We start from the raw sequence: 12293 nt of genomic DNA on the forward strand, positions 1-12293 counted from the left end.
AGCAACTACGTCCTACTCAGGTTGATCCTACCTCCATTTGCTCAAGAGTGGCCCATAACATTCAAAATATCTCAAAATCCTATTTTTTCCCTTCTTTTACTTATATCCCACCTTTCCTTCAGGGAGCTGAGGATATGGGGAGATCCTAGAGACACTGATCCAATGAAAACCTGCTTAGCTTTCAGCAAGGTTGCTATTTATGTGTGCACTGAGATCACAACCGGGAACTACTTATTACATCACACTAAAGATGGTGGTGAACTCCCGTTGCTCTGTCGCAGCTCCTGCCAACGTAGCAGTTCGAAAGCACGCCAATGCGAATAAATAGCTACTGCTGCGGCAGGAAGGTAAACGGCGTTTCCGTGCGCTCTGGTTTCCATCACAGTGTTCCATTGCGCCAGAAGCGGTTTAGTCATGCTGGCCATGTGACCCGGAAAGCTGTCTGTGGACAAACACCAGCTCCCTCGGCCTGAAAGCGAGATGAGCACCACAACCCCATGGTCGCCTTTGACTGGACTTAACTATCCAGGGGTCCTTTACCTTTTATAAATCATTTATTTATTTTTCCTATTAACTTTTGCCCTATCACCAGCCAGAGGATTGATGACCTCTGACTGCATTCACATGGTAACATTTCGTCTTAAGATGAATGAGCCTATGCACTCCCTCTGCACAAAACGAGCAGACAAACTAGTAAGCCAGTTAGCAGTAGTTTCCTGTTTCACTTAATCCCAACGTTTCCAAAAGGGGTCTAAAGTTAATTCATGGGGCTTGCAAGAATATGAAGATAAAAGGAAAAAGCCTAGCAAATTTATACTGCCAGGGCTTTGGGGCTGCAACCACAGTAGGGTTTCTGTCGTACAGCAGGCAGAAAAAAAACCACGAAGCTGAGTCAACTCCTAAGCCTGAAACCCTGCACTGACTTTTGATATTGCCGATTTCAACTAAGAGCTCTTTGTTAAATAGCGAAATGCATATGTTTCCTTGTTATGTGACGGTTATTGATGTCCTGACAATTTATCCATGGGCAAAAAAAGTAATAATAATACTGGCAGCAAATTAAAATGCCAATCAAGCATGGAAGTAAAATAAAGAGCTTCAGTATGCTGGGCTAGATTTTCCAATCAAGTGTACCTCAAAGTTATAGCTTAGGCAGAGTTCCAGAGACTGAGAACAGAGTTTGAAGTTGTTTTGCAACAAATGCACTTGAGCCATAAGGAGATGGGCATCTGCGTGTGATGGATTCTGTTCTATGCAGTGCTGCAAGATGCTCTGGGATGCTTCAGTGTTACCTAATCAGATTAAGCAAACAAAACAATGAAGGGGAGAAACAAATTCAATATGCTGACAAGCTGCCTTAGGATTGCATTTGCAAGACAGGTTCGTTTCCACTGATTATACCTCCTTCCGTCCCAGCACTATTTATTAAACGGTTACATTTTTAAAAAATATTCCAACAACTAAAGAAGCAATGAAATCACTTGCTGTAAGAAAGAGAGCACACCAGTCACCAGCTGCAAGTTACATCTCGGCTATTACAGTGCTTTATGAATCACATAGTACAGTTTCAAATTACAAAACATGCTTCAACAATTTCTTCTATTTGCAAGGTTCAAGGTGCGGGTGCCACTGCTTTACATAGTCTAAATAGCACAATATGAGGGAGGTAGCAACAGGCTAGGGAACTGTTTAAGGATGGGGTGGGAACACCAAAACACCCCAATGCAGACCAAGCATACTAACTGATATTGTGGGGTGGAGTGTGTAATCCTTAACAGAGAGCACTCCACACTGCAGCTTTATTATTTATTTATTTTTGCAAGTGCTACTGACGTAATATTTGCATTGGTTCAAACTCGAGAGATTTACCTGCCAAATATTTCACCTTTGCGACTAAATAGGCAGCTTGCAGGAGACCAGGAACAGTTTTAACCACAGTTTCAAGGACGGACGCACAAGGCTTGAGAAGCGGGGAAGGAGGTTGTCCTCGACCTGCAGGCTTGAGATAAACAAACGGTACTTTGATATATTACATCGAGAAAGCGGAAGGGTTTTTTTCTTTAAAGAGAAAAAAAAAATCCCAATGAAATGTATATCTGAGCTGAGGTAAAAATTCTGAGTGTATTTTCAACAGGCAGTTTTCTAGATCTTTTCCAGAACGAAGCACCTGTGCTTTCTGAGGCAATGCTGACTTACAGCCACACAGGATGTGTGCTGAGGCAGCTCCATGAATCCACACAGCACTCTGCCTCTGGCATGCTGGCCTGACTCAGGGGGAAGGCCTGCAAGCTCTTGCAGGCCAACAAGAGGGCAGAAAGGCATAATGAGAGTTGGTTCTGAACGTGGTGGTAAACTCCTACTGGAACAAATCTTCAGTTTTCTCTTCCAGGAAGAAAAAACTTGGAGGGGGAGGGAGGGAGGAACCCAACTAGTACAGATATAGTTAGGGGTCGGATTCTACTAATATTTCAAAGTCTTCTCACAGCAAAGCCCCAAACCTACTTTGTCATCCTCACTCAAGCTCAAGAAGAGTCCTTAAAACATGTGGCAATCCTGTGTCCTTCCAGATGTTATTGGATTTCGACTTCCACTAACCTCAGCCAGCATAGTCAATGGTCATGGGTGATGGGAGTGGGGCTCAACAAACATCTGTAGGGCTACCTAAAGGATTGTCTCCACTCCTGTCGTTCAGCTCAGAGACTGAGGTCCAGCTCCGAGGGCCTTCTGGCAGTTCCCTCAAAGCGAGAATGAAGTTACAGGCGCCCAGGTAGAGGGCCTTCTCAGTAGTGATGCCCGCCCTGTGGAATGCCCTCCCGTCAGATGTCAAAGAAATAAACAACTATTTGACTTTTAGAAGACATCTGATGGCAGCCCTGTATTGAAAGGTTTTTAACGTTTGATGCTTAATTATGTTTTTATATGTATTGGAAGCGTCCAGAGTGGCTGGGGCAACCTGTTCTAATGGGAGGGGTATAAATAATAACATTATTACTGTTTCTATTATTATTGTTTCCCCATCCCAGATTTAAAAACAAAACAATCAGCTCTTTAAGCAGATGACCAGGATCAACCAGAATCTTTCACATATTCGCCACATCTATCAATGACGCAACGTAGCGCACCTAATTTGTGTCATGACAATGTTCTGGACTTTTTTACAAGGAAAACAAAAATACTTTAGCAGTTACTCCGCTATTAATTATTGCTCAGTCCTTATAATGGACAGTGCTCAGAATCTTGGCGATTCATCCTAATTGTCTTTGCTTCAACCTGAAACCTTCTTTTGAGCACAAAGCATAATAATAAATGGTTGTTGTTTTAGGAGGACAAAAATCCTAGCTACTTACCTGCGTTGGGCAAAAGCTAAGATACTCCTTAATAATCTCTATCAAAAAGTCAGGGTTTAATTTTTCGAAATATTCTACACCAAGAGGTAAGCCTTGCAATGAGGAAAAATGAGTATCAAGCACATCGTTCAATAAAGTAATAACTTCCTCTTGTCTTTTGTTTTTCTTCATAGCCAACACTGCACGCAAGTAAGATAATTCCTACAAAACAAATAGAAAATTACATGGGAAAATCTATAATTAAATCTGTCATGATTCACCTAGCACTGGTCACCACTGGTAACTAGAAATTGCCCTCTGGCACCCAGATGCCCTGATTTGCAGCACATTTCCTGGCATGTATCTAGTTCTTAATAATAATAAAAACCCACTGGACATTCTTCACTCAGTGAACTCTTGTGAATGAACAGGCTTGTAGTTTTGTTCCAGAAACTGCCTGTGTTGCTTAGCAACTAATTGTATCATTCTCCCCCTGCCCCGATAAATTAAGACCTCTAAATTAAGACAGCAGGTTAGCAGATTGTGCTTGATGAGCACAGTCTCTGGTCACTTCCAAACGACCTGTTTCTTCAGCTGATTTCTTAGTACAGTTTGCAGGGAGGCTAGATGACATTGGCTATTTACTGAGCATTCATTAAGATTCATTTACGAGAAGGAGGAAGAGGAGGAGGTGTCAACTGTCACCAGGTCTGGGGCAGGGGAGTTTGTTGCACAAAAGCAATTTGAACTTGCCAGTATGTGACTGATTGCCTCCCCAAATCCGTGACAGTCAGGAAGACACCCTTTGTTTTTGGAAGGGAGTGGTTTTCCATTTATCTTTTCCTTCCCTCAATGCAGCCATTATGTAAGTCGCACGAAGGCTTTGGTATCAAGGACATTAAAAAAAAAAGTATCATATCCCAGATATGATTTTCCCATAGGCTCAGGGGTATTTCAGTCTGGTTCTTCCATTGCTGAGCTATCGCTCATCGTGCTGCAGTCAGTAAGAAGCCTACTAGTTCTCTGTGGTGCAGGGTGGAGCTTAAGTCTATGTCCAAAGATAGCAGGGCAAAGGCAGGATTTGGAGGAAGGGTTTGGCCTTTCATTGCGGATATAATGGAGAAAACAAACACCATTCAGTGTACTGCAGGATAAGTGTTTAATGGTTATTGTATTTGCTTAAAAACCAATAAAAATGTGTATTAAATTTTTTTATTGTTATCATCATCATCTATTTGGGTAAGCAACAGAGGTCAAAGCAACACGAAGGGGAAACAGGTTAGAAATTACTTTTGTACAGAGTTTGAGGGAAACTGTAGACTGATTACGACGGCCAGTTCTATCAGGCTCCTTCCTTCCTCGAATGTCACCTAGCAGTAGACATTCAATCAGGCTGCAGCTGAGAGAGATGGGAAGCAGGGTAACTGAAGCAACGTTGGCTCCTCCTCTCTGTTAACTCTCCATCTAAGAGCTCTGTAACTAAGAAATAGTGCCAGAGTTTGCTCCCCCACCCCTTTTGTGGCACTCAGGTTTTCTAGATTGCAAATCTGAGGGCAGGGACTGTCTCATTACGGATCTTTGTTAGCCACTCTGGGAGTAAAAATGCTTCAAAAAACCTCGTTTGCACACATTTGGATTCCTTGCCTTGAAACCCAAGAATTGGACATTGCAAGGAGCAGAAAAGCAAGACCGGAGCCCTCTGTCAAGAATTCTCTGCCCACATAAATATTCTAGCCTCCTCAGTGAGGTTAGAATCAAAGCACTTTTGGAAAGGATCGTTCTCTTACTGCTGATTTCCCGATAGACTGTTGGATTTCGTTCAGGAACTCCAACTGCTGCTCTACATCGTCTAGCTTCCCTTCCATTAGCTGGCTCCGGATAATTCCTGTAATGCAAAGTCATCCCATTTCAGCTCTGCCCTACAAAGAGCCTTCGGTGTTTAGAATTCCTTTTTCATTAAACCAGGCTTCAAAGTCTATAGGAACATAAGAGGGGCTCAAAAACGAGGAGAGGCAATAAGCTGATGAGAATGCAAATCACACTAAAAAAGTCAATCACCCAGATTACTTGCAGTGATAAAATTATTCGGGGGGGGGGGGCCGGGGAGGAGAGAGGAATCAGCTTTGCATGCTCTTGAAAACTCAAGCCTGTTTTTAAGCCATACCAGTGAGTGCGGGAACGCTTGTTTCATCAAGAGCCATGGCAGTCTTGTACCATTTTAAGGCCTCCTTCGTTTTCCCCTGCAAAATCATCTGGTAGCCAAGTTCTGTAGCGATATCTGCATTGTGGGGGTCTAAGCTGAAAGCTCGTTCCACCAAAGTCTGAGTCTGATGAAGGATCAGTGGGTTGCGGCCACACTATAATCAAGAACAGTTTCCAACATGAACACTTTAGCAGATTTAAAATCCTCCACTTCACTATTTTCTTTTTAAAGCTTTAGAAACAGTCGCTAAATGTCAAAATAAAAATTTGCAAACATTTGTATGAAAGGGCGATGGTTTGTTTGGGTGGCATGAAACACCGGTATGAACACAACTTACATAATCACCTGAAGAACGTCCCTTGCATTACTAACTGCAATTGAATGCACAGAGTAAAAACCCAGTTCCTCTGCTCTACTCATGCTGCAGTGCACCACTGAATTCAGAAAAGCGGCCAATGCACATGATTACACAACTTATGGCAGCTACTTTCCTCCCTCTCTAACCCCTGACAGCTCCCAGCTCAGGGCAAAACACATCAGTTCGTGAATTTGCCATGAGCACAACCTCCACTTATATGCCACCACTCGGCTCAATTTTATTTATTTTTTGCTCAGGGTGAATGAGTCAAGCAATCCATTTGTCACAAGAAGACAGCCGCCACAGACAAAGTCCTTGCGGCGGGCGGGGGGGGGGGGAGCCACCACAACAAACAAGGGGCCTTTGGAGTGGGGAGGAACAACCAACAGATTAACCAATGCTCATTTCCCATCATAATCAAAATGCACTATATACTATAAAGAAAGATTCCAAGTGAACGCTTAACCTTCCATTCTGAAACAGAAACAGCTGTGCATCTCTTAGAGCACTTTGGTGCACAGCTAAACAAGCCTAGAGCCTACTAAAAAGATTCAGACACATCTGTGTACAGGGTTATTTAGGCCTGATAGGTACCAATCCTAACCCAACATATACAGGGGCTTCCCATTTTAATGAAGGGGAAATTACCAGCTCACGGCGAAAGGATCACAATCAATGTCTTCGATGTTACTTTCCAAAATAAATGCCCACTTACGGTTCTGCTGAACACCAACGCCGTCTTGCAAAAGAGCTGGGGGTTATGAGGTTCCAACTTATCCAACGCACTAATCAAATCTTCCAACTTTGAGGAAGCCTGAGGAAGGGCAAATGAACACCGGTCTTGGTATGGGGATAAAATGGGGAGGGAAATCTGTGGGTTTTGAACAGCTGAGCCCCATAAAATTATTTTATATGGAGCTGCAATGTGTTCTCATGCCAACAGCCACATTTTACACAAACCCACTCCGAAAGCATTGCAGCAGTGCAATGTATGCTAACCTGAGTACTGTAATATACAAATGCATACTTAATGGCATTCCACTTAATGGCAAGAGAAGAAAACATACTCTTAAATAAATGCCTAAGAGCTAAATGAGGCACACACACTCCATCTTTCACGGTACGGTGGTCCCTCGGGTTACAGACGCTTCAGGTTACAGACTCCGCTAACCCAGAAATAGTACCTCAGGTTAAGAGCTTTGCTTCAGGATGAGAACAGAAATCGCACTGTGGCAGCGCGGCAGCAGCAGGAGGCCCCATCAGCTAAAGCGGTATCTCAGGTTAAGAACAGTTTCAGGTTAAGAACAGACCTCCAGAACGAATTAAGTTCTTAACCCGAGGTACCACTGTACTTTATACGTGAGTTTAGACTAGAGCCTTGCAGAAGTCCTTTGTGAAATCAAATGTTTACCATCAGAAGAATATTTTGTATCCAGTCTAGTAAACATGTCTTAATTGGGCAGCATAGGCTAAGCTTTGGATGGCTGCATTCCAATTACCACAATCAAAAGGAATCCTTCTCTGAAGCAACCACATACAACTAATATATGGCTATAACCTTCCAGGGAATAATGTACTGGAAAAGCTGCCCTGCAAACAGATTTTTAAAGATATATTTTCCTCAAGTTAAGCAAAGTACATTAATTTTTTTTATTTTATTTTTTTAGCAATTATCCATCTCTCGTTTTGCAAAACAAAAACTGTTTTCTGTCTTGAAGCTATAAAAAGCTGGACTCAACAGTCAAAATGTATTATTGCTACAATCTCCATTGACTTTTCTAGAACGGGAGTCGTCTTTTAAGCGTTCCTTGTGTGGTTTTAGAATTAACCTTTCCAAGACTACACTGAATTTATTATTATAGACCTCTTTCTCTTTGGTTTCATTCCACCCTGGAAATAAAGCCAAAAACTGCAAACTGGAAGGAGGGGAAATGCCTCCTCATAAAGAATTAGACCAAAGATCCATGAACCATCCAACTAGTCTCCAAAGGATTTTCAGCATGTGGTTCTTGAGGCATAGCACCCTTATTTCCTCTTTTGCCACACAGAAAAATCACATTCGTTTCTGAAACTTCCCTAAGCTTCAGTTTGTGGTAAGACAAAAACAAGGATGGGGAACCTGTATCCCTTCAGATGGTGCTGGGACTCCTACTCCCATCATTCCTAGCCAGCATGGCCAATGGTCAGACATGATGGGAGTTGGAGTCAAGCAACATTTGGATGGCCACAGCATCCCCAACCTTGGCAGGTCTGGTCTACTGCTCAAGAACAAACTCCTAATAAGTTTACTTGGTTCCTTATGCTCTAGATTGTTGTACGTACCACAAAAGCTTGATTTGTTTTTAATTCAAAAGCATGTTCTTACAATGTACTTACCATGGGCCACGCTGTTAATTAATAGAATTAATAGGGTGTTAATTAATAGAAAGTCTAGTACAGCCTTTAAAATATAGTTATATTTCTGAAATTGTAATTTCCTATGTTTGGAATATAAGATTTTAAAGATGCATCCCAACAGAGTTCTACATCTGAGTAGACATGTATAGAATTGCACTGTTAGTAGCTATTATTTTTCCAATTAGCAGATACTATTTGACAGTGAAGAAATGCCAACAACGACAAACCGTGCTCTTCATTTGTTCAGGATATGTATATTTAAATAATTAGTAACTTAAAGCAAACCTGGATGTTAAATTATGTACTGACCTCAGGTATATTTCCTTCCCTACACAAATAATGAATGGCCTCCATTTTTAAAGCGTCCAAATTAAGAGCATCTTTCTGCAACAACCTAGAACAAAATGAGACAGGAGCTGTATCTTTACAACACGACTGATTATATGTTTTCACGTAACAGAGGGCCAACGTTCATATGAACAAGGAGTTCTCTGGGCAAGTTATCAGCGTTCAATGAAACAGAGAACACTTAAGTGTCCAAGAGGCCTCACCAATCCATTCTGCTCTCAAGCAAAAACTCATACAGTGGTACCTCGGGTTACATACGCTTCAGGTTACATAGGCTTCAGGTTACAGACTCCGCTAACCCAAAAATAGTGCTTCAGGTTAAGAACTTTGCTTCAGGATGAGAACAGAAATTGTGCTCCAGCGGTGCGCCGGCAGCTGGAGGCCCCATTAGCTAAAGTGGTGTTTCAGGTTAAGAACAGTTTCAGGTTAAGTACGGACCTCCGGAACGAATTAAGTACTTAACCCGAGGTACCACTGTACTATAATTGAACCCCACCTTCCAAGACCTTCTACAACCCACTGCAGAAGCAGAGAAGGTAAGTGAGTAGGTAACAAGGCACTGTTTGCCACCGGTGGTGTGTGGTGGAAATTTTCATAGCAGAAGAGTTAGCGCCAGAGGCACCAGCTTGTGAGGGTGATTGGTGGGTGGGTGGGTGGGTGGGTGAGAGAGAGAGAGCATCATGCCTCCATCCCTAAGCTGGGCAGATGCTTCCCGGGCTTTGGGAGGGGGCATTAGGCCTATGACAGGATACTGGAGCCCTCCTGCCTCCTTCCCAAAACAATAGCAACCCACCTCTGTGCAGTCTCGGTTGCCTGTTCCCATTCTTGCAGAGCCAGCTGCAGCTTCATTTTCTTTATAAAAGAAGGAAGGAATTGTGGCGCGTGGGCTATTATTTGATTCACCATCTCCAAAGCTCCTGAGTAATTCTGGCGCATTTCAAAATATTGTGCCTAATGAAACACGAAGGAGATCCCTTAATCCTCAACATTTCCAAGCAGAAAGGAAAGATGTTTTACGGAACGTACCGCTCCCTCCCTAAACAACAATATTCTAGTCTCAAACACATCAAAGTCTACTTCAGAAACTCTATACACGTTTCCCAAATGCGGGTCTCCAGCTGTTTTGGGACTACCATCCCCATCATCCCTGACCACTGGTCCTGCTAGCTAGGGATGATGGGATTTGTAGTTTCCAAAAACAGTTGGAGACTGATTCTATGCAACCATGGATGGACCCTGATCTCATATGTAATGCAGAGAGCACCACATTACCTGTACCATTCAAAATAATGAAATGACAAGAGATAGTGAGCAGTTTCCTAAAATTTTCAGACCTAAAAAATTTCAGACCTGGGACTAACTCCGAACTTTTATTCCGATACTCACATTGAGCAACCCAGACTAGGTGTAAAGCAATCTGTGTGAGATCCATTGGCGCACACCACAATCTCAGTTATATTAACAAGCAAGGATTAAAAGCTTCTGTTTTAATAACAGACTTACTTTACCCATCAGGCCAAAGGTATCGTTTCCATTTTGCAGCCCTTCATCAAAGTATTTCACAGCTTTTTTAATACTTGCTTCTTTTCCAGAGGTGACATCAAGCCACCCTTTCAAAATCAATCCCTGCAAAGAAAAGCAAAATGTTAAAATGCGGGCTTCTTAAAGAAAGCTTTCAGAAAAAAATGGTTTTTAGAACATCCATCCTCGCAAAGTTGGCATGAAAGAGATCCCTTTCTCTGTTTTACCAGCTGGGACTCGTGACTGAGAAAGCCATCTAGAGTCTCAACAACAACCTTCCAAACCCAAAACAGCAATTCCAAATGTACTGTTCAAAACACTAGGTATACCATATGAACTGCACCAGATGAAATGTTAAAAGGGGGAACCCAGGAAACGTGGTGCGCCAAGATCCTGAAAATCCAAATGTCTGCACACCCAAGATCCCTGCGAAGCACCAATAATGGAAACACAAGGAACTCTCTTATATGTTCAAATTTGCATCTTTTGGAGTGGCCATAGTACAGCCTCTGTTACAATGCTGCTACTTCACATCCATACTAAGAGAAACGGAAAACGCTAACTGCAGAATCATTGAAAACTCTGCTTCTGCCAGTTCCAAGGTAACGTCTTTATACCGTGCGAAGGATGAAGCCTCCTGCCTCGGCTGAGAGGTTCTAATGTTGAAGAGAGGGTTAGAGGAAAACATTTGTGAGCCAAGAAGCCTTAAAACACTCCAGAGTCTAAGGCCTTCATATAATCTATTTGACTCCAATCATTCTCCTAATGTTTCATGCTGTTAGTATGCAACTGGCTGGTAAGAAAGCATTCAAAACAAAATTCACGATTTTTGCAATTTAAACTTGACGGGAAAACACCCACGTTTATGCACAGCACATGGCGTTTCTGTGTCAGCAGCTCAAAGAAAACCCCAAGCATTGGGAACATCTGTGATTCAGACCCATTAGATGGCTTAGCTGCCTCAAACAACGCTATTGGCTAGTGACTCATTTCGGTTAATGAACCAGACACGCTTAACAGCTAACTAAAGAGAAACCATCAGGCTAGTTTTTAACAGTACTGATTCCGCCAAAATATTCCTTGAGCGTTAAATGAAGCAGTAATAACAGGCTATGATCTACAGGATGACTCAACATAGCTGAGGGCTAGCAAGTCTCGTTCTATAGCAAGCAGAGATACCAAGTGTGACTATGGGAAGCGGCTTACCTCTGTGCTGCCATTCGAGATCTTGATCATTCTGTCAACATATTCACGGGCTTTCTCGTGGCGCCCAATATGCCACAAGAACAAGCCTGCAAAATACAACGCCTGCTGCCCTGCTACTTTGCGTTGCTCCTTCAGCTTGGCATCCAGCTCCACAATGGTTTCTCGATCTGATTAAAATCAGTAAAGCGGTGGTTATTTAAACCATAACAGTGGGTGTGCGGAAACAGCCCAATTTGGCCTACTGTCTTCGGTACATGCTACAGATATATGGCAAGACATCATGCAACAGGGGCAAACTCCCTACCGCCATGGTTTAACAGTAAAAATATTAGGAAGGCCGCTTTGGATCCTCCTGCTGTTAAACTTGAAATGGATGATTCCTCTAGCTAAGGTATTTCTGGTTCAAATTCAGTTGCCCTTTCCCAGAGGAGCATCCCCCTGAAATCAGCGGCACTTTTCCCCAAGCATGCGTGCGCAGGATTGCGGCCTCAGGCAATTTTAAATGGGGAGGCAGGGAATGAATGTGGAAGGGGGGTTGCAATGGCTTTCTGGAAGAGGCACTCTGAGCAGGTGCATTTCGGTTAGGTCAGATTATGCCGCAACATTTTATTGAAGGCCCCACGTGCTTTCACATTAAACAGGACAGCAAAGGAAATGTTAACAACTCACTAAATAAACAACAACAACAACAACAACAACAACAACAATAATAATAATAATAATATACTTTTAATACCCTGCCATCTGGCTGGGTTTCCCCAGCCACTCTGGGCGGCTTCCAGCAGAATATTAAAATACAATGATTCATCAAATGTTAAAAGGTTCCCTAAACAGGGCTGCTTTCAGATGTCTTCTAAAAGTTCAATAGTTGTTTATTTCTTTGACATCTGATGGGAGGGCGTTCCACAGGGCGGGTGCCACTACCGAGAAGGCC

General features: G+C 42.7%; 1 protein-coding gene across 3 annotated transcripts in view; it reads right to left on the bottom strand.

Moving 5' to 3' along the window:
* TTC21B (tetratricopeptide repeat domain 21B) overlaps nt 1–12293 on the bottom strand; it is a 30494-nt gene that overhangs the window by 15069 nt on the left and 3132 nt on the right. For all 3 annotated transcript variants that reach the window (XM_081023384.1, XM_081023383.1, XM_081023382.1), the window contains exons 4-13: nt 11360–11526; nt 10136–10258; nt 9426–9583; nt 8594–8678; nt 6603–6701; nt 5491–5683; nt 5114–5211; nt 3348–3548; nt 1870–1999; nt 1135–1292 (exon numbers count right to left, since the gene is read on the bottom strand). In XM_081023384.1, coding sequence (XP_080879510.1) covers nt 1135–1292; nt 1870–1999; nt 3348–3548; nt 5114–5211; nt 5491–5683; nt 6603–6701; nt 8594–8678; nt 9426–9583; nt 10136–10258; nt 11360–11526 — 1412 coding nt within the window. The remainder of the gene's footprint in view (nt 1–1134; nt 1293–1869; nt 2000–3347; nt 3549–5113; nt 5212–5490; nt 5684–6602; nt 6702–8593; nt 8679–9425; nt 9584–10135; nt 10259–11359; nt 11527–12293) is intronic.

Source organism: Podarcis pityusensis (assembly GCF_964106645.2).
Source record: "Podarcis pityusensis genome assembly, chromosome: 1".
Lineage (NCBI taxonomy): Eukaryota > Metazoa > Chordata > Lepidosauria > Squamata > Lacertidae > Podarcis > Podarcis pityusensis.